We start from the raw sequence: 19,069 nt of genomic DNA on the forward strand, positions 1-19,069 counted from the left end.
ATGACGTAGGCGCTGCAGCTCCGCCCACATCCTTGCACTCTGTCACCATAAAAGGAGAAGAGGAGTCAAACCGTCCCTCCAGCCTTTTCTGCTTTTTTGGGAACATTTTCATTCTCTTCTTTTTTTGTAGGATGTGGAGAAAGAAAGTAGGTACGTAAAAAAGACACACGCTTTATCTCCCTGTTTCACACACAAAAACCTTTTTTAGCAGTAGCTCAAGTATTGTTTACTTTATATTTAGATGAGGTTGCTGTGAATCGTATTACAATTTGCACACGTTTATTCAAAACAAATACACCAGAGTACGAACAAACAAACAAATAAATATTACAAGTAGAAAAACAATAAACAAATAACTTTTTCATAATAAGAGAAATATTAGCTTCAGCATTCAAAAGTTAAAAAACCCCAACAAACTACTGGAACTCCTAGTCAGAACTGATGAAGCCTCTTGGATAAGAGGTGAAATGTCTTCATGAAACTCAAACAGTCGAGTTGCTATGATTCAACTACCAGAATTACCATGACCTGGATGACTGGCAACCTTCACTCATAAAAAACCACTGACATGCAGGACAAGAAAATATGAGACTGAAGAAAACTGAAGTAGATTTATTTTGGTGGTGATTACATAAGAATAATAAATTCAATCTATTTTTCTTTGTTTTTCCTCTTAAGCAACACTTGATTGCCAACTATTGGAATTACGCTTTTTCAGACCCCCAGAGTTTCACTGTAGGACAAAACTGCAAAAGGATGTGTCCTGGTGTAACGTTTCCTGCACCAGTCCCCAGAGACTTCTCATTCACTTGGCCAACACAACCATTGTCTGTCTTTGTTCTGTTGCCGTGGAGACTGGGTGGTTCCTGTTGCATTCAGGTACACCTGCCACAAATCCCTTCCATCTGTGGCAGCTTATTGAAAGACGCAACACATCTCTAAGTACATTTTCTGAAATCTCATGTAGATCTGTGGCACAATGATTCCAAAGAGAAGGCAAATCCAGCTGAGAAAACAATAGCTGCTTATTGTTGTGAAAGAGTTTTTGCTTTAAGGATGGGGTTCTGCCATTACTGGTGCACCTCCTTGTTCAGGATTATTTCCTGGTTATAACATGGGCAATCTGGCTTTGCAGTTACATAAAAGGTTACTAGTGTTTTATGAGTGTGGTAACTAAAACACCGTCAGTCCTGCACAACCTGCTGTTAACTATTGAATGGTCAGCTTCTTGCCAGTCTGTAAACATTAGAAGAATTGAAGTCTTCTTGTTTAAGGACAACACCATGATGTCCCTGCAGGGCATTATCTTACATATTGTTATGTCACATATCATCTCCCTTCATCCTATTGTTCGTGTCTCTGCTGCAGTCAGGCTGGATTTGGAGATGGAATTTCTTTTCTTGAGCCACTCTCATGTAATTCAGATGATCATTACTACCCACTACACAGTTTACTTGAGCAACTTATGAAGAATCTACATGATCTCATGATTCAAATGTCATTAATGTAATTTAGAAACTAAATTTCAACACCTTAAAATCCATATTTCCTCTGACACTGGTAGAAACCTTAAAAATAAATACTGGCTCCCCAACTTTTGATTACATGATGGCGCTGGTTCTGTGATATTTCCTGTAATCGTAGTGGTTTTTCTTTCTACACCCCACCTTTGATACTTAAATATAGCTTTTGTGCATGGTCATATAGAACTCTAGATCAGCAGAAAGTAACCTGAGGCAGATATGACCTACCACTGTTATAAGATACGGGTCCTTCTTGCTAATGAGTTGAGTATTCTAAAAGTTTCAATTCTTCAAAGACGCCCTAGTCAGGATGATTAACAGCCCCCACTAGGCATTCGGGTCATGAGTTATATTTCCTTTTAATTATTACACCATGACACTATTCTGTCCCTGGCTCGCTGAGTGGACTGGTCTAATTAGTAATTTATAATCTATTACATTTAAATTTATAAGCAAAAATAGTCATGCTTTTATTTGGAAAATCAGCAACTGGAGTTTAGGAGCTCCTTTCCCAGAAGGCTTTGCAGCAGCTCAGCGGCGCTAGTTAGCCAGCTAGCTCGCTTGGTAATCTGTCAGCAGCCCGGAGCTCAAGGCACACGGATTGTCTGGCTCTACGCTCTTCCGGATTACTCTCCGTTCATGGGTAACGGCCGTTTTTTGGTTTTGTGTTTGATAGAATTTCTTCACACAAAGGCGACAAGCCTCCAAGGTCGCGAGTGAATGTAGACCGATATTTAGACGTTTAGTAAATGTTAGCAAGAATGTATCAGTCACGTTTTGTGTTATCTTGCCAGTACTTGTTTTCTTCTGTAACGTTGCCTTGCAGCACTGGATTTGCACGGATGCATATGGACAGATGTTAGTTCGTTCTGTAGATGTATCAATCACTGATAATGTCATAGTAAGGTTGGCCAGGTCTTGAAGCTAGCAAGTCGAATAATTGTAGTTCAATAAGAGAAGATCTGATAGCCAATGTTAGCCTGTTTAGCGGTATAATCACATTATCCGTGACTTGTCAAAGCAGCCAGGCTCACTAAAATATGACTATTCTGATAGAGCAAAGATCTCTCACTTAAATCTACGCTTTTTTGGGGTCCAGTTTTAAATATTTAAATGCTGCAAGTCTGAAGCCATATAGTGGCTGAATAAATGCACACGTTAACCTTTAACAGAGTCAATACTGTCAATACTGAGTCAAAAACGGCCAGAAGTGCAATTATTGGGCAATGCTACGATGGTATTCTTTCCAAATAGACTCTCCTGTTGGAGGCATTATCTGTCATTAGATGATCTTTGTTACTGCCAGGTTATCCTAACACTGTAGTAATGCTAAGACGATCCAAACCCAAGGAGTGAGCGGATTATGGGTGTATTGGATTTTCACACGCTTTGGGGAAACTTTGGGTACTGTACTCAACCTGATCCCTTCTTCCACCATTTATTCTACAGATAAGAACCACAACTTTCTTTCCTCGTAATTCTGCTGAGCTCAGCGACTTCATTAATCCTAATTATTTCCTTTCTAACAGATGAAGACGATCCTCTGATGTGATTTGAGGTTGGCGTTTGTGACCGAGGACAGATGTCCGGCCCTTGTGGGACTGTCGATATGCCTCTGAGAGAAGAATGACATTTGTCTCTTCGTGGCGCTGCTTTGGGCAGTCCTGTTAAAGAGTTGCTTCTCTCCCAGCCCATTAATTTAGTTTATTGTTGCAAACTTGCGACCCAGTGTGCCGACTGTTTTTGAATGGGAGACAAGCTGAGCAGAAGGGCTGTACTTGAACATTAGATTTGGTGTGGGAGTGGTGACTGGAACTGAAGAGCAAACCCATAGTGACGCATATCACCATGCTGTAGGGACACTGGAGTCCATATTTGAACCTTTAATTTGGAGTATTTTTTTCTTTCCCGCAGTATTATCAGTTTGGATGGTGAAACACAAGGGCTACTTTGAAAGAGCCCACCGGCGGCTGTGTTTTGGCCAAAGCTGACAGCCTACTTGCCAGCTGCTGCTGATTTAGTACCCTCATCCACTACTAGTACGACTGTAGCCCACTGCTGAGGTCTATAGTGTGGCTGGAGGCACAACAGGAGTGGAAGCAATACGTCCATTTTATTATCATTCCTTCCTTCCTTTGGACTCCATTCTCAAAGACTTGACTGTTCAAACATCAAGGTCAATTTTTTTTTTTTTTTAAGTTTGGAGAGAAGATTCTGGGGGAGGATGAAGCTGAGGAAACAGGTGACGGTGTGTGGAGGGGCAATATTCTGTGTGGCTGTGTTCTCACTCTATCTGATGTTGGATCGAGTCCAGCATGACCCTGCACGGAGACAGAGTGGTGGAAACTTTCCCCGGGTAAGAGTAATTACTGTTTTGTTAAAGCATGCAGTGAGTGAAAAGCCCCTCTTGTTTTTATTTTTACTTCCCCTCTTTTTGCCCGAGTAGTTTTTTTGGTTTTTTTTGTATTGTTTATATTAGTCACATCAGTTTAAAGTGCAATTTCTAAACTTTGCTGGCTCTGAAGTTCATTAAAACTGGAGTTTGTTCACCCTAACAGAGGGGACCAACAGAGGGTTGGCCAGCAGCGCTTTTTTGATGCTTCACAGCTGTATGATTTATTGTTTTGTTTTCGGTATAGAGCCAAATCTCAGTTCTGCAAAATCGAATAGAGCAGCTGGAGCAGCTTCTGGAGGAAAATCACCAGATCATCAGCCACATAAAGGACTCTGTGATGGAGCTCACAGACACAGGAGCTGTGTCTCCCAGTGGCCACCTGCCGTTCAGAAGTGCCAATGGTTCCTGGGTCTTGCCCTTTGACGGCCGGCCCACTTTCCTTGCTCTGAAGCCCCAGGATTGTCAGTTTACTGCAGGCAGCCATGGACAAGCTGATGTCCAGGTGAGCTTATTATAGTATTAGCTCTTCTCTCTGATGAAGTAACAAACCACTGCTGTCATATTTTGACTTTACTCTACACTTATTTCAGATGCTGGATGTGTACTCTCTCCTCAAGTTTGATAACCCCGACGGTGGTGTGTGGAAGCAGGGCTTTGACATAACGTATGAACCCGATGAGTGGGACAGAGAACCTCTGCAAGTGTTTGTGGTTCCACACTCCCACAATGATCCAGGTAAATCTAGTAGGGAAACAAACAGTGTAAGTTGTGCATACGATATCTTGGTTGCAGTTTGAATATCTGGCTGATGAAAATCGGGAGACATGACCTGAAAGATTTAAAAATGGAATCTTTGAGTCTGCAAGCAAGCCAGCTTCATAGAGGCTTTGCCTGATTGAATCATTTTTCTGAATATTATTAGCATAATTCTGATTTGATTGACAGCTTAGCTGCAAGCGATGGAATTACAAAGATATTTGTATTAAAACTCTGTTTTTTGAGACTGTCTGGAACTGACATTTGCAGTAAAGTTATTCCTCAGCCTTCTACATGCTTGTTGATGTGACAGTTATTGGTAAAATCTAACTTGCAAGTTCACCTGTAATAGCCTGAACTCTGCCAGTGCAATATTCAGTCACTTGTAAGCTTTCACTCTAACATTTCTATTATAGTTTTAGTTATTGGTGATTAAACTGGAGTGTGTGATGTAGAGCTGTAACATTTTAAATTCATCCTCTTCCAGGATGCTACAGGCTTTTAATTTTAAATAACTTCCTATATGGAAAATATCTACTTGAATTATCCATGAGTTTGATTTTTGAGCTGTGGTTGGGTCCTGTTGTTGTTGGAAGCTCTGGGGAGATGGGTGGAATGCAGGATTGTATTATTTCAGGTGTGCTCCGGAGTCTGTTGAGCCAATGTCTTTGTGCTTACAGTGTCTGCTTCTATTGTTAGGCTGGATCAAGACTTTTGACAAGTATTTCATGGAGCAGACGCAGCACATTTTAAACAACATGGTGGTGAAGCTGCTTGAGGATCCACGCAGGAAGTTTATCTGGTCCGAAATTTCATTCTTCGCCAAGTGGTGGGAAACTGCAGATACGTACAAGCAGGAGGCGGCACGCAAGTCAGTTATAGCATTTTAAAACAAATTCTTTAATGTTATGCCTGTAATTTTCACCTTCATCGGGGCAGATCTAGCACTTTTCACAGTACTTACTGGATTTGAAGGCAGTGCTGTACTGGAGAGCCAGACTCTGCTGGGAGATGCTCTAAAAATAGCCTATTTACTGACACTCCCTCTTAACTGCTGGATTGTCTTCTTAATCCTCTGTCTTCAACAGACTCATCCTTGGAGGACAGCTAGAGATTGTAACAGGAGGTTGGGTGATGACTGATGAAGCCAATGTTCACTACTTTGCCATGTTAGACCAGCTCATTGAAGGACATCAATGGCTAGAAAGAAACCTAGGTATGAAGTTGATTGAGGTTAACCCATTAAGACAATCAGGACTAATCATTTTAATGCTTGACCTTAAATCTAAGCAGGTCATTGTGGATTCTGCAGGCTGATGAGATACTCACTGCTACTTTCAGTGCTCCCTGCAGAAATTTAACCTGAATTTAAAACTCTTCCTCCCTCTGTCACAGGTGTAACCCCTCGCAGTGCCTGGGCAGTCGACCCTTTTGGTCACAGCGCTACTATGCCCTATATGCTGAAGAGGTCCAACCTGACCAGCATGCTAATCCAGAGGGTTCACTACTCTATCAAAAAGCACTTTGCCTCCACCCGTAGCTTGGAGTTCATGTGGAGGCAGGGCTGGGGTGAGTGGAGTCCCATCAGAGTTCTGTCTTTTTGTTTGAAGTTAATCATGAACTTTCGTTAGATAAGTCATCTACCTAAAACTTTCCACCCTGTTCTAAATAGTCAAAGGCACTTGAGTCAACCTCTAAATCCCGCAACGTTTCTGTACGACAGACACGGGATCGAGCACAGACATATTCTGCCACATGATGCCGTTCTACAGCTACGACGTGCCTCACACGTGCGGCCCCGACCCCAAGATCTGCTGCCAGTTTGATTTCAAGAGGTTGCCGGGTGGTCGAATCAACTGTCCCTGGAAGGTGCCCCCGAAAACTGTAGTGGAGGCAAATGTGGCAGAGAGGTGAGGCGCGGATCGGTGGTTTCTCTGTGTCTGTCTGTCGCTATGTGTCTGTTTTGACAAACAGATTTACTCGCAGATCTGTTGAACGGTAGCTAAAAAAAATCTGCTTCAACTGTGAAGTTGGGGTTTCCGGCACAACCTGACACATTTCAGTTTGCAGTTTATAGAACAACTCGATTAGAAAAATCATTAGAATATATATTTAGTATGTTTAATGGAAGAGACAACACAAATGTAATTACATCTCAACTAATGTCCGAAAGATGGATCAGTGAATTTATCAGCTCATTACTTGGTGAATTTAAAGTGATTCTTTTCTGCTTTGTTGTCCTTCATCTGTCAGCTGCAGCTGTGGTTAACTTCAGACTTTTTTTAGTATCACAGTTATTTTCCGTGTTTGTTAGGTTTCCGAGTCTGCTATCGAGAACATTTGTCACGTCTGTGACTGACACACCCCAGTTCTATTTTTGGAATCTGAATAGCTTAGTTTGATTTTCTTGAAGCCAAATACCTGAATGATGTGAATATTGCTAAAAAATGCCAGTCTCGTATCCTAATAAGAAGAAGCTAAACTTGAAGTTGAGCCAATGACAAAAACCAGACAGGCTGAGTGAACACGGCGAGATATGGGCCAAGGCCTTGGTCTCATTACTCTGCTGTTAGGGGACCAGAAGAACTTTCCAGATGAAATATTTCAGTGGCTAATGGAGAAACAGCCCCTGGGCTCATGTGATCCTCTTCTTTTCAAGGGCACAGGGATTTTTTCTTTTTCACAGCACGCAAATCTGGTCTGATACTGAGCAAACTATCGTTTTCTTCATGTCTCTGCTTTAACAATCAGGGCTAATCTGCTGCTGGACCAGTACCGCAAAAAGTCCAAACTGTACCGGAGCAAGGTCCTCCTGGTCCCCCTGGGAGATGACTTCCGGTATGACAAGGCCCTGGAGTGGGATCAGCAATACACCAACTACCAGAAGCTCTTTGACTACATGAATTCTCATCCAGAGCTACATGTACAAGTGAGGGCTAAAAATCTGTCACCTGCCAAAGTTGTATTGGGTTTTGTACTCTAGCAATGTTTTGTTGTGGTAATGAATCATGCAGCAGCGCTCTATCGTGCTGACAGGAGACGATCTGTCACAACTAAGAAAACACGGCGCTGGATGAAAGATGCAGTTGTGCCACTGAGAAAGTAACCCAGTAATCTGTTTTGTGACATCTGTCTGGCTGCTCCCTCAGGCCCAGTTTGGCACACTCTCAGACTATTTCAACGCCGTGTACAAAGCACACGGCGTGGCCCAGGGATCCAGGCCCGCTGACTACCCAGTTCTGAGTGGAGATTTCTTCGCCTATGCAGATCGTGAGGACCACTACTGGACGGGTTATTTCACCTCCCGGCCCTTTTACAAGAGCATGGACCGTGTGATCGAGTCACATCTCAGGTGGGAAAATTGTGCTTTATTATAAGAGGAGGTTCTTGTTTTCCTCAACCGAAATGACAAAATGTTGCAAAGTCTCTTTATGGAAACAAAAATCTTTAAGGCCTCTTCATGAAGCATGATAATTTAAACCTGCATCATCTGAAATTTGGTGCTATTACTGTGCTCAAAAGTAACAGCCTGACAACATTTTTCAGGGGGGCTGAGATCCTCTACAGCTTGGCAATTGCAAATGCTCGCCACGCTGGGATGGAAGGACGCTACCCGATATCAGATTATGGTCTGTTGGTAGATGCCAGACGGTCTGTTGGCCTGTTCCAGCATCACGATGCCATAACTGGCACAGCAAAGGAGAATGTTGTCATCGACTACGGTAACAAGTACGGATCTGAGGGTTTGAAAAAAGGCCAGTTTTATGCGCTGGGCTAATTTTAGATGGGGGGGGCAAAAAAACATGACTTTTCTTTCTTTCAGATTGCTTCGCTCCCTCATCGGGCTGAAAAGAGTAATCATCAATGCTGCTCATTTCCTGGTGATGAAGAACAAAGAGTTTTATCGCTTTTACCAAACGGAGCCCTTCCTGGAGACGGTACGCTCTGACTCCTGCGCTGCAGTGTGTGAGACACCCACTTAATTTGTTTCTTTTTTGTGCATGATGCCTTTTCTGTTCATTCTCCAGGATGACAGACGCGCTACCCAAGACTCTCTGCCTCAGCGCACTCTAATTGAACTGGACCCAGCAGGGCCGCGGTATTCTCAGCAGTCCCTTTCTCCTTTTATCATCTTCCCGCCGCCGTTCTCCCTCCATTCTCTGATCAATTGTTTCTCTTCCCTGCGCCCCTTCACACATGCAGATACCTGGTTGTGTTCAACCCCATTGAGCAGGAGCGTCTCTGCACGGTAACGGTCCTGGTGAACACGGTGAAGGTGCGAGTGCTTACGGAGGATGGACAGACTCTTCCTGTACAGCTGAGCGCTCAGTGGAGCTCTGCTAGTCAGATGAGCGCTGAGGTGTTTGAGGTAAGAGACTCCAGCCACTTCTTTGGACAGCTTTTAAGCCCCAGTTGAAAGTTGGTAGATTCCGAGTTGGATGGTGGACTCAAAGGCTTCTTTCGCCCAAAGAAGCTCTATGAAGTGTTTATTTCCAAAGTGAGCTGATAAACTGCCTCAAGTTATGCGAAGGGATTCATCTTCTGAAAGCTGGAAGTTTTGAAATAAAAAGTTAGGAGGTTTAAAAGATGCAAGCTCATCGTCAGCCCTCTCCTTATCTTTTCCAGTCAGGCAGCTCAGGCTGTTGCTGGCGCTGCGATGCTTTAAAAAAGTTCACTTCCGATCATTACAAAACACTTTAGTAGTTCCAGAGTTAAACAGAGTTGGAGAGAAACTAGTACAGATCGAGTAAACGTCACCTCTCCACAAACACAAGACATGCAGCAATTAATGGAGTCAATCTGCAGACTTGATGATCTGGATTTTAATCTCCGACTCTGATTCATGTGGCGTTGGGGATAATATAAGAAGCACGTTCTGAGGAATGCAGATCTTGGAAACTCCAATAACGGCATCACACATGGGCAGTGTTTGCAAGGTTTTATGCAAATGAAAGTGAAGTAAAATCAATAAAAGCTTTTCTTTTTACTGAGAGAGGTCTGGATTAGACCTTATCACGACTATCCCAAAAACTGCAACTGGATTTTAATTCAACAGTCTTTAAAAGTACATGGCAATCATCTTTTTGTGGAGATTGTGTTTCCCGTAAAAGTGGCATACATTTTTCTTTACACGCTGAGGTGTGTAATCTGTCTCTTTCACCCTTCGTCCAGGCAACATTCATGGTTCGTCTGCCCCCTCTGGGTCTGGCCGTCTTCCACCTCTATGAATCTCCGGACTCGCCGATGACTCTCCGCTCCGAGACCCTGCTCAGGCTGTCGAGTCGAGGAGTAGCAGCTCGAGCTGTGGACCCGCTTCCTGTCCGCTCGCAGCAGTCTGACCCTCAGACCTTCTACATCAGCAGTCAGTCTCTCACTCTGGGCTTCTCTGGAACTACCGGCCTACTGGAGGTTTGACCTTTTCTTGTTCACCTCCTAAAATCTCTCTCCTAATTCCCAAGTTTTAAATTCCCTCCCACCATCTGCAGAGCATCAAGCGGAAGGACGACTCCCAGGAAGTGAAGGTTCAGATGCAGTTCATGATGTACGGCACTCGTCCCTCTAAAGACAAAAGTGGAGCTTACCTTTTCCTGCCTGATGGAAAAGCAAAGGTATTCCCTCAGCGGTTGTGTCTCAGATGTTCACTTGCCGTTGAGAAGTCTCACGTGTGTAAAGTATATTTGCATCACACCAGGGTGTTCAGGCAGCTGCGGGAGACTCCGCAGCTGCTTGATTTATTTCTTTTTTTCTTTTTTTTAATACATTTAACCCAGTTAGAACTCCTATAACCCTCACAAAGAACAGCATGTAAGTCCGATAATGGGCCCTTGTGTTTGGGGCTCAATTTTTAATCGGTACTTTACATGACACTTGAAAAAACACAAAATATAGTCTTAATCTGACTGTAACTGGACAACAGAAGTGCATGTAAACATGCTAGTCCAACTAATAATTGAGTCCTTATCGGACTAAGACACCCAGATGATTGGAAGTTGACTTTCTCCTGTTAAATTAGCCAATTCCATTAATTCTTCACTGACCTATGACACGGAACAAGAACATCCAAGAAAAACGGTCAAGACCACGAGGGACAGCGTGCATCTTATGTGCACAATAAGTAAAGGGCACATCATGTGCGAGATGAAGGAAGCTATCCAAAGCTAGCCTGACTCTTAAAAGACCCATATCGCCACCGAGGCTCTGTTCACACTGCAGGCAAATCCAATGTGTCGCTCCAATCTGATCTTGAAGCTCGAGCATCCACACTTCCGTGTGGAAGTGACCAAATCAGATCACGTTGCGGCTGCACTTCAGAGCCCGGTTGGTTCAATGGTTGTCATGGTAATGGCCTTGGCCTCAGTACCCGTGCTAGTGCCGAGGTATATCAACACCAAAACGTGCAGCGAGACAATGGAGGCACAACAGCTCACTTTCCAGTGTCTTCTGATTTTGAGTGGTGTTCCTGATCTTCTCCGCTGCAGCTTTGAGCTGCTAGACGAACACGCCTCATGCTGAAAATTGTGCTGTTGTTAGCGTCTGTGTCTCGATGTCAGTTGTTGCTTTTTGTGCTGCAGTGACCCAATCGGCTTGCTGAATCCAGATTTCATGGGCAGATTTCGCTGCACTGAAGTCACATGTCAAAATCGGATTTGAATCCTTGGAAAAATCGGATTTGTGCTGCTCACATTACATGAAATCGGATTTCCCCCAATCTAGATACAATCCAGATGGGATGAACAGCCCCCCCCCCCTTGTGTTGAGGAAGGGAACAAGTTCCCAGTTATTCAAATTTCTTGGTTGCATATAAACTGGGACAAAGTCTGAATTCCAAGGAGATGCCACATTTTGATCACAGCTCCATTAAACTGTGCACGTAAACCTACTGTCTGTTTTCAACCTCAAACTTTTCATTTATTCTATTATTCCATTTTTATTCTTTCCACCTTCTTGAAGCCCTACAATCAGAAAGAGCCCCCTGTGGTACGCGTGGTGGAAGGGCCTCTCTTCTCTGAGGTGGTGGCCTACTATCAGCATTTCCAGCAGTCCATTCGCATATACAATGTGCCAGGTAAACACACTAATGTCTCAAATGTTTAATTCATTTAGCGCGTCTTACAGGGGTATATGTGGGGCAAGAATACGGAACCAATTAGCTGCATTTTTCCGCCATTAGCTGCTAGTTCTGTGGTCGCAGTAACAGCCTGCGGGGAATGTCTTTTCTTAGCGACTTTTCGTTTTTTGTATATTCAGGGGTGGATGGATTTTCCGTAGACGTCGCCACCGCCGTGGACATCAGAGATCAAAACAATAAGGAGCTGTCGATGCGTCTGGTGACGAACATCCAGAGTGGAGACCTCTTCTACACCGATCTGAATGGTTTCCAGGTAGGACCACACACAGATTCAGCAATTCAGTGTAAAACAATGGAGCTGACAGTCAGCTGACAGTCAAATCAAATATTAGTTAAATATGACTGTAGACATTTCCCCCCTCACTTGTAGATACAGCCCCGCCGGCACCACCTGAAGCTCCCCCTGCAGGCCAACTTCTACCCCATGCCCAGTCAGGCCTACATCCAGGACAGCAACTACCGCCTCACGATGCACACGGCTCAGGCTCTGGGAGTCAGCAGCCTGGAGAGCGGTCAGTATTCATAAAAGGAGTTTGTGGACTGAGCTAATCTTTTCATCATCTTTGCATGAATAATGGAGACATTTGTAAAGGATGAATATAGACTGACACCCTCCTCCTCTTCCTCTTCTTTGTGCTTCAGGCCAGCTGGAAGTGATCCTGGACCGGCGGCTGATGCAGGATGACAATCGCGGGCTGGGTCAGGGCCTGAAGGACAACAAGAAGACAATCAACCGCTTCCGCCTGCTGCTGGAAAGGAGATCGATGAGCAATAAGGTGAGTGAGACGTAAGCAGATATGGTTACTGATGCCGCACAAGAGTTCTTGTTATTGCCCTCCTCCCGAAGGGTTCTCTGAGCCTTGCGCCGGGATGTTGCATTCCATTGTTTGTTTTGGTAAGGTTTTTTTAGAACTAAAACCACTCCATCTGTCCTTTTTCTCTTCTCGTTTCTTTCCTTTTCTCCTCATTACGTTCAGCCTGATGGCGTCCTTGCCAAACTCTCCTCCTTGTTTCATTCTGTCCTATACACACTCTCAAGTGACAAAATTCAAGAGGTAATGTCGCCATAGCAACAGTGTCAATGCTCGTTAGCCTCCTTTATATAGTCTGTGTTGTAGATCTAGTTCCTGTCTTTTTGCCAAACCCGTCCATCTTTATGGGAGTGCCATTGAAAGAAACAAATGACATCATTCGTCAAGTAGATGAAGACTGGCTGACAGAGAGGAGGATGCTGATTATCCTCTCTGTCTGAGAGCTGCTGATGGTACTTGAGGTGCCTCAGAACCTCAGACATCATGTTTGAACCACTTAGGTGAGATGGTGTTATAGACACCGGTGTTTGGACTAGAATCAGACATTTTCCACACTTAGTGCCCCCCCTTAGTGCAAATATGATGAAACCACCACTCACCGTTGACGTCATGGTGACTAAATCTGCCTCTACCTCCTACAGATGATGGACAGCACATCGTCCAGCTTCCCCTCCATTCTCAGTCACATGACCAGCTCCTTCCTGAACCTAGACGTCTTGGCGCTGCCTGTAATTCCCAAAAGACGCGGCGTCCCTCCTCTGCAGACCTTCGCCCCTCTCAAGTCCATCCTGCCCTGTGACTTTCGCTTGGTCAACCTGCGCAGCATCCAGACCCAGGTGACGAGTCTGGCCGGAACCCATGACATCAGCTGTTGTGGCTCCATTTAACATATGTGTGTGTCTCTGTGTGTGAGCAGCAGGACCCCCAATCTCCATCTCCGTACACAGCCTTGATTCTTCACCGTCTGCCGTTGGATTGTGGCCTGGAGACTCCGAACCTGGGCTTTAACTGCACTACCACACAGGGGCAGGTCAGGACACACAGGCCCCCACGCAAGCAGAACTACACCATCTCTGTCTTGTCTGTGCTGCTGTTTGTTTGTTCAGGATTTTCTATTTTTCCCTTCACTCAATCTGCCTTCTCTCCAGCTAACTGTATCGAGACTGTTCAAGAATCTGGACCTGCAGCTCCTCCAGCCCATGTCCCTGACTCTGATGTACTCCAGCCCACCTCTGGCCAATGAATCCACCGTCACCCTGGATCCCATGGAGATCACCACCTTCAAGCTCAAACTACGCTAAGACCTGTCTGGCTTTGACAGAGGCAGTTAAGTCCTGTTGCCCTCCTCAGACTGAGCAGCCCGGGCTGCAGAGGGGGCATCGTTGTCTTTGGTACAGGAACACAAAACCTACGGATTGGACAGGGGGGGATCTGCTGTCACGGGTCTGAGCAGAGGAGCAGGTGACTGCCGTCACTGGCGGCGCTGCTCTGACTGGACAGAACTCGCACCTGCTCTCTCATCAAACTGGGAGGTTTTTTTTTTTTTTTTTTTCTATCTTTGCACCATCCTGGACTAAACCACTGAATGTACATATCACAGTGGGTTTAGATGTGGGGGTGGGGGGTGTAACGGATCAGAGTGCAATTCACAAAGCTTTATATGGGGTCTTTGTCTATAAGTATGCAATTTTTGTTTTTATACTTTGTGACAACACATTGACTGGAGACATTTTATTCCTTCCTCTCGACAGACTCGAATGCAGCCAAACGAATGTGTGCTTCTCCTTCTGTGGAGTCCCTCATTCATCAATGTGATCATTAATCATTTCTGACGAGCGTTGCACCCTGTACTCGTCACTTTTTCGCCTGTAGATATTCGCCTTCCCTCACTGGTTCCACCCTCCTGTGAAGAGGCGACCGGTGTCCTTTTCTGGCTGGTTTTGGTTGACCACGCTGTATGCAGTAGACTAGACAAAGACTATACCTCATTTTACATATCTAACAACAGAGCTATTGCCACATAACCACTTTGTGTCACATCTGTCTTGATGTTCGCCATCGGGGGCTGTTATGACGTGGTCGGCCACGTTAAGCAGTAGGTGCGACGGTAGTTTAAGGGCACGTCAGCCTGAATATCACTAGATGCAGACGCAAGGCACTGCAGACAATAAGGACTCCATTAAATGTCAGAAAATAGCTGTGATCAAAGTAGGCACGACTTTGGTGCATTCAGTCGTTTCCTGAATTTTCTGCTCCGTCTCAGAATGCGTAAATCACCTTCAGTAAAAGTCAAAGCAGTCACAGCAGACTCCATTATGAATCTGCATGTGCTGATTACAATAGAATGTGCTTCATCAAAACAGCACCACAGTAAGAGGCGGAAAAGAAGGTTTTTGTTCACAGGTTTTGGTTGATTCATTTGAATTTTCAGTGCGGTGAGCAAAAAAAAAAAATCGGCAGAGGAATGATGGCAGAAATCTCAGGTAGAGGAAAACAGTCTGCATACTAACGTTGAGTAAAAAAAGAGTTGGGAAAAATAATTTTAATTGGACTGAGTGATAATTTCACAGTCCAACTGTTCCACTTTGTGCTGCTCAGGCTTGTCTGAGACAGCACTTCCTCGCTCTCCCTGCTCATTGTCCTCATTCCAATCAGGTTTTTCATCTCTCATGAATCTTCCATACATCTGCCTGCTGTCACTGCGCAACCCCCTCCCATTCCTTCCCCCTCCTCAGCCCTCCCCAGTAAAAATGGAATTCACTGCATCTTGAAATTGCACTTTTCCTGTAGTTTTTTTTTGTCGCGTCTGCGTCTCTGTATGAGGTTCTGTTTTAAATGTGATGTGTTGTACAGCTGATTTTTTTTTTTTTTTTTGTCCCAGATGAACCGTGATGGATTAAATCTGCTTTAGGACACAAATTGACTGAATAAAGATCATAATATAAGACGACCCCCTTCTGAGGTTCTGCTTTTCCCACGGTTAATACCTCTTCAGTAAATTCAGTGTTGACGCCCGATATTAATCAGACAGAATCGTCCAGTAGGGGGCAGCATCGAGTCGGTGCTGTCCATCTTCAGACGCTGCAATAATCAGCCCGGTTGGAACAATCTGGCTCTCAATTGTCACCTTTCCGTCGGTCGGTGACTCAGTGAGACTTGAAATCGAAAATTGCCTAATTATACAGCGTTCACTTTGGTGTGTATGCGTAAAGTGCAGCCCGCTGAGCAGAGGTGAATCACATGAAGGAATGTTTCTTTGTTCAAGCTTCATAAAACATGAGCCAGGGACATAAAGGAGGGAAGACAATGTGGCGGCGGGGGGGACCCCCAGTGTGATCAACATCTTTGGAAGAGCCTTGGGGTGTCGCAGTCTCTGCAGTTTATTAGGCTGGTTTCTGACCGGTTCTGCACTTTGGGAGAGAATATACACGCACGATGTGATAAATAAGAGATAAATAAGAGAATTTGTAGTTTAAACTAATCTATTATGTTTTACTAATCTAGTTGAGTATTTTAAAACCATATAATAAGGACAAGCCAAAAGGTGTGAAAAATAATGAAAAAAAAAAAAGTATTAAAAACAAGCATTTCATTAAAGTGGGAACGAGATGAAAGACCTTTAAACAGTCTCCATTTTAATGAGACCACAATATTCACACACCTTTAAACATTTGTACAGCGCAGCGAGAAGGAGGCGCCGAGAACTGTGCAGCAGATCTAATCAGCAACCACAGGCTGAATGAATCTTTACCCATTAACCTGTTTCAGTGCCTCCGGAGGAAACCTGCCAACCAACAAAGCCTCCTCTAGTGGATATCGACTCTCTACACGCAGACAAAACACCACAATTTAGTCTAAGAGGTCGCCGTGAACACGCTAGTGACAGCGACAGGGAGCCAGGGGCCATCTGTATGCCAGGAGTGGTGTTTTAGAGACATTAAACCATAAAGCGCCAGTCTGCCAATAAACATGCACACAGACTGTCGCTGCATTTGCCAAAGTCGTTTTATTCCAGCTTGAAACGCAGCTGCAAATTATTAACACCCGACTCCGGTTAAATAAAAAAAAGATATAAAACATAGAAAACACACCGGATACGGTCTCATTTGTTAATTGCCGCCACGGTTCCGTCCTTTAGATCTCAAGGCTTTTGATGGTGAACTGGCAGGTTTTCAGTGTTGCTGATGGGAACCAAAACAGCCTTTGTTTTCCCCCCAATGTGAGCGTCACAACTGATAAAGAGGTCCCCCAATTGTGCCCCTGCAACGAATCAATACACACGCTGTGTAGAAAATGAAGAGAAAATGGTGTTTCGCGCTCGCAGCAGCCAAGTAGAAAAATGTTGCAAAGGTCAGCGGAGCGGCTACGGGCTAAACGTGCACGTGAGTGCGTGCGTTTTGAATGGCGCTGCACCGCTCCTCCTCTGCGAGTCAATGAGATTTTGTGACCGATGCGCCCGTCCTGGTGCTGGTCCCACAGCGCAGTGATTGAAAACAGAGCATCCTCCTCTGCTCCCTGTCAAACAGCTGGTGGGGAGGGTTTAATATTCTGCCCGGGTGCGCTGAGGACATTTTTCAATTTCAACTTTTCTGTCCAACAATAAAGTGTGTGTTGACTTCGCTGTCCCCCACCACCCCCTGGCCTGCAGTTGAGAAAAATCATACCCAAATCTCTGGCAAACTGTTATGAGTCTGCCTTTGCTGATATGCCCCATGTTTGTCTCAGAGATGCTGGTAGACCTGATGCAGCGGATTACGTGCGTGACGCACAGGGTAGAAATTCACAGCCCGAGAAACTGGCTGTATTCTGGAGGCGTTTAACCTGTGAAAACTGGTTATTGGGCTGAAAGCCTTCGTATCCTGTTCCCGGCGTCAAAAAATAGGGGTGAAAGGAATCGTATTCACAAGGAAAAATGGGGCCGTGCACTTGAATAAACAGGCCCCTCTGAATTCTTCACCTACATTTGGAAGCAGCAGATGTGAAAGCCATCCAGAGATGCCGATTTGCCAGGATGGATGTCATTAGGCTGCTTCTTCTAGCTAAAAGATGCAGCTGCATCCTGACACACACCTGCCATCTAACGCAAGAGCCCAAAGTAAATAGATACCAGAAACAAACAAAAAAATGTGAATTGGCTTCACCCTAAAATAAATATGTCCGTACATATTACACCCATGTTTAAGTTTCTGAAAATCTGGATCCAGAAGACAACCTAAAGAGCATCGGCTGGTTCTTTTCTTAGTCACACGTCACATTTCAGCTAAAACCGCATTTTATTAACAAACATTCAAAGTTGCGCAGGTGAAAAATTCAGCTTCAGCCTTCAGCTTTCTTGACAGATGAGGTGAATGAATCGTGAGTGTGATGGGACGTGGTGCTGATGGGACATTAAGGCCTTTTTTCAGACATTTATCTGCCGCTCCTGGTTCAGCTAGACGGAGCTCTGCGTCCTAATGAAAGCCGTCCTCTCGCTGCGGGCGTCCATTTCCTCGCTGTCTGATTCAGACTGGCAAGCGGCCACGTCCTCGTTCCCCCACACAGTGGGGATCCCTTTGTAAGAAATCCGCGCCTTCCTCTCCTGTCCTTGGCCAAAGCCGAAGTCCACCCTTGTGCCCGAATGCACAAAAGGCAGTCTGGTCCTTCGGCTAAAAGAGGCGTCCCCGGAGCGCATCTGCAGCAGGAGGAAAACTCCAATAAAGGCAGCCAGGATGAAGGCACAGCTGAGCACAGCTACAATAGTGGGAAGCTGACTGGGAGGAACTTCGATGAACCCTGGAGGCTCTATGCTACTTCCCCTATTGTCAACAGCAGCCGCTGGCGTCCACCCCTCCGGCTGGGTCGCGTCCCCCTGCTGCCCCCTGGAGAGCGGGGACTTGCGCTGGACCTGGTTCTGGTGCAGACAGGAGGTGAGGACCAGGTGACTGTGAGGAGGGCAGGACAGGCAGTCTGTCGGCCCGGTGTTGGAGCAGGTGAGGCAGGCAGGGTTGCAGGGGAGGCAGGCTTGGACGGAGGACAGGTCCACCCAGTTCTCCAGGGAGAGGTTGAGGAGCTGCAGCCCTGAGGTGAAGCCCGGTGGACACAGTTTCACGCAGCCCTGCAGGAAGAGGGAGAAGCCAGGGCTGCACTCTGAACAAAAGAAAGTCACAGCAGTCACACTCGGAGGCTGAACCCATCAAGGATTCGGTATTTTTACATGAAACACATAATGATCAACTATAACAAGCAATCTTCTGTCTCAAAATAAAGTTGCTGCCTTCCTAGAAAGATCAAAACGAAATGGCTAAGAAGCAAAATGACAGAAGCCTAGAAGGACGGAAGCTTCCAGCCTTCTTCCAGCCTCCTCCTCCTCCTCCTCAGCAGTTGTCAACATAGCACCTTTTGCTCTCCTTCCCTGCTGCTCCTCCATACGTTCTACCACGATTTAAACTATTGCCACATACGGCAATCTGCATAT

The 19,069-nt window shown here is 45.2% G+C and overlaps 2 protein-coding genes across 8 annotated transcripts in view; one reads left to right on the forward strand and one right to left on the reverse strand.

Annotated features, from left to right (window-relative positions):
- Nucleotides 1-132: 132 nt before the first annotated feature.
- On the forward strand, nucleotides 133-15,563 carry man2a2 (mannosidase, alpha, class 2A, member 2). Of its 4 annotated transcripts, none has more exons than XM_011607292.2 (23): nucleotides 133-150; nucleotides 3,053-3,879; nucleotides 4,163-4,420; nucleotides 4,509-4,653; nucleotides 5,374-5,545; nucleotides 5,763-5,890; nucleotides 6,070-6,243; nucleotides 6,398-6,584; nucleotides 7,426-7,603; nucleotides 7,824-8,026; nucleotides 8,221-8,403; nucleotides 8,498-8,612; nucleotides 8,703-8,773; nucleotides 8,878-9,043; nucleotides 9,847-10,083; nucleotides 10,161-10,283; nucleotides 11,626-11,740; nucleotides 11,923-12,056; nucleotides 12,174-12,315; nucleotides 12,446-12,579; nucleotides 13,257-13,451; nucleotides 13,532-13,645; nucleotides 13,764-15,563. In XM_011607292.2, exons 2-23 carry the CDS (start codon nucleotides 3,748-3,750, stop codon nucleotides 13,914-13,916), a joined length of 3,459 nt encoding a protein of 1,152 aa, XP_011605594.1. In that variant the 5' UTR covers nucleotides 133-150; nucleotides 3,053-3,747; the 3' UTR covers nucleotides 13,917-15,563. The 4 variants fall into 4 exon arrangements, with proteins under 4 accessions (XP_011605594.1, XP_011605593.1, XP_029697928.1 ...); XM_011607291.2 differs by lacking the exon at nucleotides 133-150 and adding an exon at nucleotides 2,025-2,166; XM_029842068.1 differs by lacking the exon at nucleotides 133-150 and adding an exon at nucleotides 2,025-2,166 and having other exon boundaries at nucleotides 13,260-13,451.
- A 1,039-nt stretch (nucleotides 15,564-16,602) lies between these two features.
- Nucleotides 16,603-19,069, reverse strand: part of furinb (furin (paired basic amino acid cleaving enzyme) b) — a 50,590-nt gene continuing 48,123 nt past the window's right edge. For all 4 annotated transcript variants that reach the window (XM_011607290.2, XM_011607289.2, XM_029842070.1 and 1 more), the window contains exon 16: nucleotides 16,603-18,741. In XM_011607290.2, the coding sequence (XP_011605592.2) occupies nucleotides 18,047-18,741 (695 nt within the window). In that variant the 3' untranslated portion in view covers nucleotides 16,603-18,046. The remainder of the gene's footprint in view (nucleotides 18,742-19,069) is intronic.

Source organism: Takifugu rubripes, chromosome 9 (genome assembly GCF_901000725.2).
Source record: "Takifugu rubripes chromosome 9, fTakRub1.2, whole genome shotgun sequence".
Classification (NCBI taxonomy): domain Eukaryota; kingdom Metazoa; phylum Chordata; class Actinopteri; order Tetraodontiformes; family Tetraodontidae; genus Takifugu; species Takifugu rubripes.